This window comes from Eptatretus burgeri, chromosome 4 (genome assembly GCF_056783735.1).
Source record: "Eptatretus burgeri isolate ZD-2024b chromosome 4, Ebu_testis_v1, whole genome shotgun sequence".
Lineage (NCBI taxonomy): Eukaryota > Metazoa > Chordata > Myxini > Myxiniformes > Myxinidae > Eptatretus > Eptatretus burgeri.
In genome coordinates, this window is record NC_140964.1 from 34,239,728 (window position 1) to 34,252,418 (window position 12,691).

The 12,691-nt window shown below is 44.7% G+C and overlaps 1 protein-coding gene across 6 annotated transcripts in view; it reads left to right on the forward strand.

Annotated features, from left to right (window-relative positions):
• The window catches only part of LOC147027773 (voltage-dependent L-type calcium channel subunit alpha-1D-like), a 518,308-nt gene that overhangs the window by 486,286 nt on the left and 19,331 nt on the right, over window positions 1–12,691 (forward strand). For all 6 annotated transcript variants that reach the window (XM_085877381.1, XM_085877383.1, XM_085877382.1 and 3 more), the window contains one exon: window positions 2,670–2,812. In XM_085877381.1, the coding sequence (XP_085733507.1) occupies window positions 2,670–2,812 (143 nt within the window). The remainder of the gene's footprint in view (window positions 1–2,669; window positions 2,813–12,691) is intronic.

Sequence of the window (12,691 nt, forward strand, 5' to 3'; positions counted from 1 at the left end):
GAGTCCAGTATCGGTGCCCACAAGTGGCGCGAGAATGGTGGCGATGCGACGGTGGCGAGTTGTGACGGTAAAGGTCGTGGCTGTTGTTGTGAAGCGGCGTTGTGGTTGGTGGTTGTTGTTGTGAAGCGGCGTTGTGGTTGGTGGTTGTTGTTGTGAAGTGGCGTTGTGGTTGGTGGTTGTTGTTGTGAAGCAGCGTTGTGGTTGGTGGTTGTTGTTGTAATGGCGGCTGGTCCAAAATAAAGATAGTAAAAGAAAAACGGCTATCCTGAAGAGAGACCCGACTGAATGACATTTATTCCCTCGAAACAACAGGTTTGGGCCTAACTACACATATACTTACAGAGATATCTCACCTAAGGGACCTGAATGGTGGTTTGTGAATTTGGTAACCACAACAATATATATATATATATATATATATATATATATATATATATATATATATATATATATATATATATATATATATATATATATATATATATCTCATTCTCACCACCACTGCCTCACTGACTGACTCACTGATTGATATTAAAGAGCAGTACCTTCTGGGTGATGTAGAAAGCTGAAATTTTGCGTGCCATTTGACATCGAAGCCGATGCACCGGGAAAAATCACCAAACCATTGGAATGTATGATCCATAAGTGAAAATATACATTAATAAAAATAAATAAATGAAAAAAATGCAGGTGAGCAACCCGAGACAATGGGGAAGCACAGTAATTTTGTCTGTCGATGGACATTGCAGCTGATCCACCAGGAAAAATCACAGAACCATCAGTAAGCATCCGTAAATCCATCCAAACATTGAGACCATACTCTGTGCAGAGCATTGTTGCTGCCTAAGCAGTCTCCTGGGCTATTGGGCACAATCCTGGACGGGTCGCCACTCTGACACAGGATATCAGCAAACTGGCACTCATTTTGCCAACCTCGGAAGGATGACAGCCAGAGTCAACCCCACTTGGTATTAATTCAACAGCCAAACAGGATTTCAACTCAGGATCTGAGGATCCCAAGCCCACCACCCTAACCATGAAGCCAACACCAGATATAAGCAACCATAAATGAAAATATAAACAAATGAAAATATACAAATGAAAAATCAAATGCAGGTGAGCGACCTGAGAAAATGGGGAAGCATGGTTCATTGTCTGCTTCATAAGCATCCTCTGCTTGTGTATATATATATATATACACACATACACACACACACACACACACACACACACACACACACACACACACGGAGTTAACTTGTGTAATCTGGTAAATTGTTCAGCAGCTGTAATGCATCACGTCTTGATCAGACTTGGTAAAAAATGTGAGGAACATCTATGAGGATCTTGCCATTCAAGGCGGGCTGTGTTACGATGAATGTACTTCCATGGAGGTGAACAACCTTAATTCATATCAGGGATGGGATTTCCAGACAATCATTCCCTCAGGGCGATCGACAATTGTAAAATTTAGTCTCGGTTTTATTATTAAAACTCATCTTATTTTATATACAGTATTGCTACTTTATTTTCACCTGATGTTCATGAAATTCCACGTATGCATTTCATGGCATTCCAGGGAAAAATATCCATTCAGACGTTTTCTCTTTGTTGATCGGCTTCTGATACTCTGTGGCTTATTTGGTGACTCATACTACTCAAGTGGGATTGTGCAACCATCTAATGTTATTGTACAGATGTGGAATACCATAATTAATTACTATCCTGGAAGGATAGCCGAGCCATGGAAGACTCTGCATTGCATCTGAGCTCTCTAGCCTGTGTTCGAATATAACCGTGGTGTTTAGCAGGTAGGGCAATACGTCAATGTATGAACCTTCAAACGTTCAAATGGGGTTCCCATGTGCGACCATTAATTGTGTAGAGTTATCGCCAACACCATGAACAAATTCCCAAATTCCTGTCTTAATGTAAAGAGACACTGGTCAGAGGAACAGCTGAACCTCAGTAATTATGCAACCAGCATGCTGAATTCAGAATTAAATCCCAGTCCAATATGCATTTGCTAACAACAAGAAGTTTATAAATGAACGTCATGATACAAACATCCAATTAAAATGCAGGAACAGGGATGTAGTAAACTATATGAGAATGTAATTGATATCACTCCTTCTGAGGAAAGGAACACCATCACACTTGCACACTTGCACGCCACACACCCACTCACGCATGGTAGACTCATGCATTTGACTTTCTGGTAGATTGTTGTATGCAATTGTTATTTGTAACCTCCCTTCGCTGACTTACACACAATGTACTGATTAGCCTTTCCTCAATGTAATAAATAAATAGATTGTTAGTTGTGTACATATATATATATATATATGGCTCTCCTGTATGCACACGTATCTGCACACTCATCTGATTGATATTTTATTCGAAAACTGGTCCAGTCTGTCTGTTATTTTCTTTAAGATGACTTGATCACTGAAAAGATAAATAGCTTGATGAAGACTTCATTATTTTAATGCTTGATTACTGAGATGTTGAGTTGGTTGGCCGATTTTAATTTGTTGACTGGTCTGTTCATTGTCGGATTGTTCATCTTGTTGATAAGTTGCTTTTGATCAGTTTCCGTTGCACTTCAAGCATATTTCACCTGCAGTTGAATACAAGCTCAGCAAGGACTTTGTCTCTCTTTGCCACAGACTGTGGGGCTTTACAAGCAGTTTACAATTACGACATCATCACAATGGGGCAGCTCCTGTTTTAAGGCACAGCTATCATGGTGACAGCTTTCCACAAGAATCTTCTTCTTCATGTAATCAGCCTCTACTCAAGTTGGAGCCTGGTAATTAGATTTATGACACAAAACAAGTTCATTAAGTTTATTGAAACTGGCTTATTGTGGTTAGTATATTTTGTTTTGCTTGCTTATTCCAGAGAGAATTGCTTTGGACTGTTCAATGACACTAACAGGGTACCCGTCTCCGACAAGTTCGTGGATGTCTCACCTTAAATGAGCAATTTTTTGAAGTGTGTATTGGTAGAAACGGGAATTCATAGTAAAGTGATCAAACCTGGTGTTGACTTAGCGATTAGGGTAGTGCCTTGGGATCCGAGAGTCCTGAGTTCAAGGCCCGTTTACCGCTGAATTAACACCAGGGGGTTGACTCAGCCTGTCATCTTTCCGAGGTCAGTGAAATGAGTACCAGTGAAGCAGCCAAAAGGCTGCACACGAAGGGAAGGGGTATCAACTGATTGATTAAATCTGGTATTGGTGTGGTGCAGGCATGATGGGCCGAATGGCCTCCTGCGCCATAATTCCCTGTAAATTCCCATAAATGTGGACCGTTACACGTGGTACATGTTTACCTTATGGACAATGGTGGTCCGCTTCGAAGAAGAACTATAGTTAGTGATTAAAAACCCCATATATGAAGGTTCTTCGGGGTCTTATGCATAACACGACACGATACTTGCAAAATCCAAATATGCAATAGTTGCCGTGGAAACAACAATTTGGTAACTTCGAAAATTGGACCTATCAAGTGTTTTTCATGATGAAATGATGTGTATAGCAAATTTGGTTGATGCATGTTCTAATTACAGGCGAATAGGTGTTTACATGTTTTGGATGCCCTTGACCTTTAACTAATTTTGACCAGATTTTATAAGCATATACTACACATGCATCCAAATAAGCTGTACAAGTTTCAATGTGATATCTTGAAAAATTATTGAGGTTTGGCAAAAATAAAAATAACAAAAAAATCCCATTTGATAACAATGGCATGAAATTGTTGTCATAGACACAGTTTTCTCTTTGCCACGTGGGGCTTTCCTCTTTGCTGCATGGGACTTTTCTTTTTGCTACCTGGGCCTTTTCTCTTTGCCGCGTGGGACTTTTCTCTTTGCCGCATGGGACTTTTCTCTTTTAGTCCATGGGCCCAGGCATATATCGGTACCATCTGGGAAACCAAACTCTCGGGCTACTAAGTTATTGGCAGGGACTATATGATTATTTCAATATGTGATAATCGTTCCAGAAGAGCAGCTTAGTGTATGTATTTTGCATTTTTACCATTTTACCATTCTGAGATATTGACGTTTTGGGAGAAAATCACACAATGGACGATTGACACATCCCATGAAGGTAATATCATTCAATAACAGCTCAGGATATCCAGATTTGTTTGCCTTTTCGCTTTCATTATGCGGAGGGTGGGTACATTCCAGAGATGATAACTACCAATAAGCTGCGAGTCTGCAATGGTTATCACATCAAAATATGATATATATATATATATATATATATATATATATATATATATATATATATATATATATATATATATATATATATATATATATATATATATATATATATATATATATATATACACCAATTCAAAAATCATAACTGGGATTGGTTTCCTTAGATGGTACCGACAAGTGGAATTTCTGGCCTGGGCCCATGGACTATTTGCCGCGTGGGACTTTTCTCTTTGCCGCGTGGGACTTTTCTCTTTGCCGCGTGGGACTTTTCTCTTTTCCGCGTGGGACTTTTCTCTTTGCCGCGTGGGACTTTTCTCTTTGCCGCGTGGGACTTTTCTCTTTGCCGCGTGGGACTTTTCTCTTTGCCGCGTGGGACTTTTCTCTTTGCCGCGTGGGACTTTTCTCTTTGCCGCGTGGGACTTTTTTTTTCCACATGGCAATTTTCTCTTTGCCACGTGGTAATTTTCTATTTCCACGTGGCAATTTTCTTTTTTCCACGTGGGACTTTTCTCTCTGCCATGTGGCACTTTCATCTTTGGCACATGGGGCTTTTCTTTTTGCCACGTGGGACTTTTTCTCGATGCCACGTAGAACTTATCTCTTTGCCGCGTGCGGCTTTTCCATAATAGACCATGTGGAGGTACTTGCTATTACCTTCAGAAAATGATTTTCATTGTTCAGATCACCAATCTGGATGAAATTTGGCATACTTAAAGAATTTTAAACGCTGAGTCCAAATCCACTTGTTTCCACGTCGAGGATGTGACACAATTGGTCATTTTTGGCAATTAAAGATACACCAAACATTAAAGCACAATTTTGACACAGAAATGAAGAATTAAGGTTAGACTGATATGTTCGTCAAAGAAAACTCTTGTGAGGTCTTAAAATGATACAATATGTTTATACAGAGCCCTATTCACTGTTATTAAAGATGTTTATAATTAAAGGTCGTAAACCCAAGCAGTTACATATTTTTACCGGCCGAAAACGTCTGGACCAACCAGACAGGCCTTCAAGTTGACCAAGGCAACTTTTTGCTTAAAAGGCAGCCACATTGGCTATTAAAGGTAGTTACATTGACTCTTAAAGGCAGTTACAGCACCTATTAAAGACAGTTATATTGGCTATTACGGATTAAATCAAAGACAAAGAGACTGCGCGACTCAGCCTGATGAAATGTAGAACCGCCACAAGAGGATTACTGTCTTAGAACTCCAGTATTTCTTGCTCTGAAGCGGTTGCTGAACTAGGCTCTTGACTGCTGCTATTACAAAACTCAAGTCAACTATTACATGCTAACCAACCTGAATACTACTGTGTAGTAGATCACCACAGCAAAAGCAGTGTGACACCCGCATTCACAGTTCGTCGTCAGAATCATTGTCAGTTCTGCTTTCATCATCCATATGTTCCATTTCTGCACGGGTCTGTTCATCATTGGCGCAGTTTTGACACCCACAGCACTCTGCGCAGGACAGTCCTTTTGACCGGCAAGAACACTGGTTGGTCTCGCATTTCATCTTCTTGCAATTACATTTCGTTGCCTCTAACAGTCCCTTCGGTGCGAGTGGTTTGTTCAGCCAGTGAGCAATCAGTGCTCCGTTGCGTTCCACCCATCCATGAAATGTAGGAGAAGGGGCTTCTATAAACCTCTCAGTCACGCGGTGGTGGATCGCAGACTGATAGTTCACACATTTGCAATGCAGCATCAGAGCGTCGCTTGAAGGCGGCAACTTCTGTTCTCCCAGCGACTGCCTGCAGAATAGCTTGTAGCAAGCCTCATCCACACTCTTCATGGTCGGCTGTTTGTACATGGCGCAGACGAATTGTTCCAGGTCGTGAATGATATTCCGATCTAGCGTGAATTCTCGACCAATGCTCCCGAAACAGGTGATGAGATGGGGACCCTTCATCATCAAGTCAAATGGCCTTGTTTTGCCCTTACCATGGAATGCACTGGTGCTATCACTTCCCGTGAAATTGTGCAAACCTATCAATGCATCGCAGACAGAACTTTCCAGGGCATTACTCAGCTTCCTAATGTCAACGACGATAATGTCCTTGGGACTTCCTGTGACCAGATGGAAATTTCGCGCCCGAATCGACTTTGAGTGAGCCAATACCAACACAAACACATCGGTGTCAAAACTCTCTATGCGCACCGACTCTTCATTCTGTCCCGCGTGAGCGGCATGTAGCAGGAGCTTCGTGTCAGCTTCCTCATGGTCACATTCAAGTTCAGGTACTGACGACACAGTCATGCGACCATTCGACGCCTTGATTTTCTCACATTTGCCGGCATGACTGACATACAACAGCATGTCGCCCAGTTTTGATGGAGAGATGTTTCTCGTCCACGATTCGACGATGAACTCTATCAACGCTTCCTTGTTGGCTCCGCTCACGAGATAATTGGCCCACTGTTTTGGAAGGGCTTGATCACGTCTGTAGATGGTTCACACCTGAAGATCGCCCACTCTGCCCTCTCGTCTGGCCTGCTCCAGGCACTTGATGCTGATACTTGGGTAAGTATCAAACACCACGTCCAGTCTCGAAGATTGGTTATGTCGTGCTTTGGCCACTACGATGTTGAGCACCATCTCTTCCAGTTTGCCGAAAGTGTTTTGCAGTGAACCAGCCTTTATCGCCTGAATAACGGCAATTCCATCCACAATTGTTGCACCTTGGATAGGCCGAGCGTCCACACGGCAATCCGGCCACAGTTGCAGTATATGGTTGCGGAGTTTGGCTTTGTCCGTCTTAGCAATCGAACCATCACCGGATGCCAGCGGGAAAGATATGTTCGCCAGTGGGTATGCGAGCAGATCGTGGAGTGTTACATTGCTTTACTCACCAATCAACAGCAGTCGTGTGAAAAGACAATATTCATTCGCAATTTCAACCTTCGGCGTCTGCTGGTGGGGAGTCGCCGACCTGCCTTTCGCCTTCGAGAAAGTTGCCAATTTGGCCTTCGAAATCGGACTGAAGAATGGGACCTCACCCGAGAGAAGCCGATCACGCATGAATTGCACGACAGTATTCTCTCCCTTGACATACGCATTCATCAAGTCCGTGGAAGTGGCTGTCGGTGCGATGACACCTGAACTAATATTGGCGAGTTCAAGGTGAGCGCCGGAAAAAGGGTTAAACATTTGAAGTACTGTGTCCATCACTTGTACCACCACTGCTTCGTTCTTCTTCGAGCTCGACACATCCAAATCCTTTCTCGTTCTGGGCTCGTCGTGGATACCTGCCATGGACTCACATTTCCTTGCGATTTTCGCACGTGCTGATTGGGACAGGATCCACTTCTTCACAGCTGTGCTTTTCTGAGTGTAACCAATGATGCCTCCACTGGTCTTGCTGTCCCTATTTAAAGTCTGCTCTATGATCTGATCACACGCAACACTACTAAATCCATAACGAGTATGCCGTTGGGCAGTCCATTTGCCATCCATGAACGCTTGATAGGTGTCTGGGTGGGAGTGCTCGAGCCCGGCCATTTCCAGCCAGTAAACGGGTAAGTACCTTGCATAGTTTAGGTGATCGTACGCAAAGTTCCAGGGCATTGACGCTCTCGTGATCGCAAGGTGTTTCCGCCAGTTCGAAGTACGAGTTGCCCATATAAGCTCCAGTGCTAGCTCCACCATTTCCAAGTAGGGCCATGTAATGTCCACACTTTGGTGTTTGTTCAGGTCATCCCTCACCATGAGTGCTCCCAAGTATAGAACATGTAAATTGAGGTCTGAGTCACCCTGCTGTGGACCCTGGCTGGCTTCATCCTCTGAAGTTGACTCTGTTTCTGTTGTAGAGCTACTGTCTCCAACAGCAGCCTGAGCAATGGAATCAATATCAATGTCCTTCATGTACACCACTTCGCTCTCAGACATTTTTGGTGGACGAGAGAAAATCATGTCTGGGTACCATTCCTGCAGTCTTTGCTTCAGTCTTGTTGCCTGGTAGTTGGCCTTATCCTGACCTTCGCATACTCTGAGTATGTCATTGAACATCTCACTCAACTTCTTCATATGTATAGATTGCTTTCCATCAATGAGTCTTACCTGGATTACTTTATCACAGAAAATGTCAAATGTTGAGTCATAGTTCACTTTCTGAGTTTGGAGTTTACTTTCACTCTGTCTGTGGTATGTGTCATTCACGTACTCATAATAACATTTATGGTGATAACAAACTGCCAGCGCCACACAGTCTCTATCCTTTATATTTGTCATTATTCTCACATTACATTCATCTCTCCTCTGCTCAGCAGTTTCCCTCAGCTTTCCTCTATCCTGTGTTTCTGCCAGGGACAACTGATCACGTTGAGATTTTCCTTTGACACGGATGAATTTGTTTTTTTTGGCATATCACACAAATTCTTGGCAGTACACCAGCTGATTTGCCAGCCACCCTTTCTGCAGAGGTTCTGAGGGATTTTCTACGTATTTTGTGGTATGAGTGCCCCTCTTCTTCTAGTCTGCCCACCACCTCACTGGCTCTAGCAGAAACTGCAGTAGTGCTGGCGTCTGATTTCCTTTTCCTGGCTTCAGTACGTTTTATATGATCCTTGTTACAAAACGACGCATAGCAGAACCGGTGAGAGCCGGCATCCGCAGGAGGATCAGTCATTGGCAGCAGTTTCATAATTTGATCAGCCAGCAAACGGCATTTGTTGATAGTTTCACTATCTGTGGCATCGCACCAAGCCTTCGCACACTCGCATACCTTACGCCAGCTCTTATCCGTGAATTGCGTCACTTTATCATCTTCCTCCCCGCCCAAGTGTGAAACAACGCATATTTGGTTGTTGGAAGACCAAAAATCACTCAAAATCACACGACAACCATGGGCACCGCCATCTTGATTTGTTGTTTCCTGGTCGTTTCCTCCGCGATTAGAAACACGCCACGCCCACTTCACGGTGGTAATTTCAAATGGTAATAACTGTCGGTGTGTCAACTTGTGCATATGGAAACAAGTAGGAATTTCAATGGTGTGTTCTCATGAATGTACAGGGTGAATTTCGTTTAGATTGGTGATCTGCACAACGAAACAATGAACCGACCCACCTCCACATGACCTATAAGCCACGTAGGACTTTTCTCTTTGCCATGTGGGACTTTTCTCTTTGCCACGTGCGACTTTTCTCTTTGCCACGTGGGGCTTTTCTCTTTGCCACGTGGGCTTTTTTCTTTGCCGTGTGAGACTTTTCTCTTTGCCATATCGGGGCTTTTCTTCTTTATTGCCCCGTGTGCGGCTTTTCCATAAGCCGCGTGGGACTTTATCTCTTTGCCACGTGGGACTTTATCTCTTTGCCACGTGGGACTTTCTCTCTTTGCCACGTGGGACTTTATCTCTTTGCCACGTGGGACTTTATCTCTTTGCCACGTGGGACTTTATCTCTTTGCCACGTGGGACTTTATCTCTTTGCCACGTGGGACTTTATCTCTTTGCCACGTGGGACTTTTTCTCTTTGCCACGTGGGACTTTATCTCTTTGCCACGTGGGACTTTTCTCTTTGCCACGTGGGACTTTTCTCTTTGCCACGTGGGACTTTTCTCTTTGCCACGTGGGACTTTTCTCTTTGCCACGTGAGACTTTTCTCTTTGCCACGTGGGACTTTTCTCTTTGCCCCGTGGGACTTTTCTCTTTGCCCCGTGGGACTTTTCTCTTTGTCACGTGGGACTTTTCTCTTTGCCACGTGGGGCTTTTCTCTTTGCCACTTGGGACTTTTCTCTTTGCCATGTGGGACTTTTCTCTTTGCCACGTGGGACTTTTCTCTTTGCCACGTGGGACTTTTTTCTTTGCCCCGTGGGACTTTTCTCTTTGTCACATGAGACTTTTCTCTTTGCCACGTGGGCTTTTCTCTTTGCCATGTGGGACTTTTCTCTTTGCCACATGGGGATTTTCTCTTTGCTACCAACCAAAATGAGCAGAGTCTGAAAAAAAGACAGAGAAAATAATTCATTATATAATTGTATTTTAATTGAGTAAATGAACAGGCAAACATACATGATATGTAGATGTGGGAAACTATGTGCCCAGACCTGGAATCAAAGTCAGGTCCTCTGGTGAACCGTACCAGTGCTCTGCTGTCTGAGCTATATCTCGGCAACCTACTTAAAGGGGTCTAGAGGGTCTTTGGGGTCATTTGCATCTTCAGTGTCTTTTTCGGTCTTTTGGGTATTTGGGGTCCTTAGGGTCTTTTGGGTCTTCAAGGTTTTTTTGGGTCTTCAGTGACTTTTGGGTGTTTGGGTCTTTTGGGTCTTTGGTAACTTTTGGGTCCTCAGTGACTTTTGGGTTCTTGGGGACTTGTGGGTTTTTGAGGATTTTGGGGTCATCAGGGTCTTTTGGGTATTCATGGTCTTTTGGGTGTTTGGGGTCTTTGGTAACTTTTGGGTCTTCGGTGACTTTTGGGTCCTTGACTTTTGAGTCTTCGTGGATTTTGTGGTCTTTTGGGTCTTTGGGGATTTTGGGTCTTTGTGGTCTTTTGGGTCTTTGTGGTCTTTTGGGTCTTCAGTATCTCCAGGGTCTTTTGGAACTTTTGTGACCTCAGGGATTTTTGGGTCTTCATGGTCTTTTTGGTCTTTGGGGTCTTTTGGGTATTCAGGGATTTTTGCATCTTTGGGGTCTTCAGTGTCTTTGGAGTCTTTGGGGATTTTGGGGACTTTTGGGTCTCCAGCGTCTTTTTGTGTCTTCAGTGTCTTTTGGGTCTTTGGGGTCCTTGGGATTTTTTGGGGTCCTCAGAGACTTTTGGATCATCAGGGTCTTTTGGGTCCTCATGGTCTTTTTGGTTCTTTAGGGGTCTTTAGGGTCATGGTGAATTAACCTTCATAGAGGACGTGATTAATAAGCATATCGTCTTCATGGCTTCCTTGACTGACTCACGGCTTTACCGCCTCACCAAAGCACCGCCTCACTGTGCTTTTCATTTGTGTGTGTGTGTGTATGTATGTATGTATGTATGTATGTATGTATGTATGTATATATATATATATATATATATATATATATATATATATATATATATATACATATATATATATATATATATATATATATATATATATATATATATATGTTCTGATCGCGCCCGCCGGCGTGCGAGCGGCCATGTAACTCGAATCGCGGCACGTCGCCCACCGGACGGACAATTCTGTCGCGACCCTCTCGGACTAACGCCAGGAACTAGTCACGGGTGGGCCTTTCGGCCTCACCACGATCGTACCAATCGGCCCCCGCGTGGGATAGGGTTGTTCGCCAAATTCGACCTACCTAAGTACCCACACGGAGGGTAGACCGGGCGATCGCACCTCGCCGCAAGTCGACTCCGGACACGGGCCACTTTAGCGACCCGTTCCGTACTATCGGGATAACCGAGCGGTGTTATCGTCAACCTCGATGGTTCCGATTAATTATCGGAGCATATTTAGCCCACTACCAACCCTTTACGTGAAGTAAGATGGAGATTCAATTAAAGAAAAGACGAAGCGAAACGGGAAAAACAGTTCAACATAAGGCACATTTATTCCGCGGCACACGGAGAGCACACATATACAATTATAACAATTATGCACCAAAAGCAATTGCAAAAGAAACACAACAATGCAGAGATACTACCGACTATGCGAGCACACGGCAACACCTACACAGTTTTACTTTACAGACGGCGCAGCGACAACACATATACTCAAAAGCAAAGAAAAGGGCCACCCTCACCGCCAAGGGGGCAGACGGGCATGTGGGCCGAGTCTGGGTGGAGCCTACCCGTCTTGTGATGAGCCGCAAATGTCGCGGCGGTGCCCCGACTCCGCGCTCCTCCGTGGGTTTCGTTGGCACTGCTTGGAATGGGGTGGGAACGGGGCCCCCTTTCCGCACTATCTCAGCGTGGGGGGGGGGAAAGGGGGTGTTGATGCTCTGGGGAAAGAGGATAAGCTGGCTCGCTTGGGTCGCGCGACGAGCGACTCCACTGCGGCGTCGACCGCGCTCCCGGCTTCCCCTCTCTGCAGCTCCCCGACAGACTCCGAACCCCGACAGACTGACTCTCCTCCAGACCCGTCTTGACTGCTGCTGCCACAATCCGCCGCCGCCACACCTCTCCAACTCGCCCGAGCCCAAAACTGACTGAATTCGCCGCGCTCGGCGCTTTATAGTACGGCAGGAGAACCCATATGCAGAATTTCCGGATCAGGATGAGCTCAGGGGCGGAGCCACGCTCGCCCATTGGACGGAGGAAAAGTGGGCGTGAACCTCCCCTGATCCTCGAATTTGAATATATCGATTCCACTCCGACGCGCCTGGAGGCGGGGCCAAATCGCCCCGCGCTTGCGGATAGGACGGATCGAAAGTGGGCGTGTATCATTCCTGATCCGACCTCCTCGGAAAGGCCGCTTTTTGCACCCGCTGCTCGACGCGCGCCCTGTACGAGTCCAGGACAGCCTGACGCTCG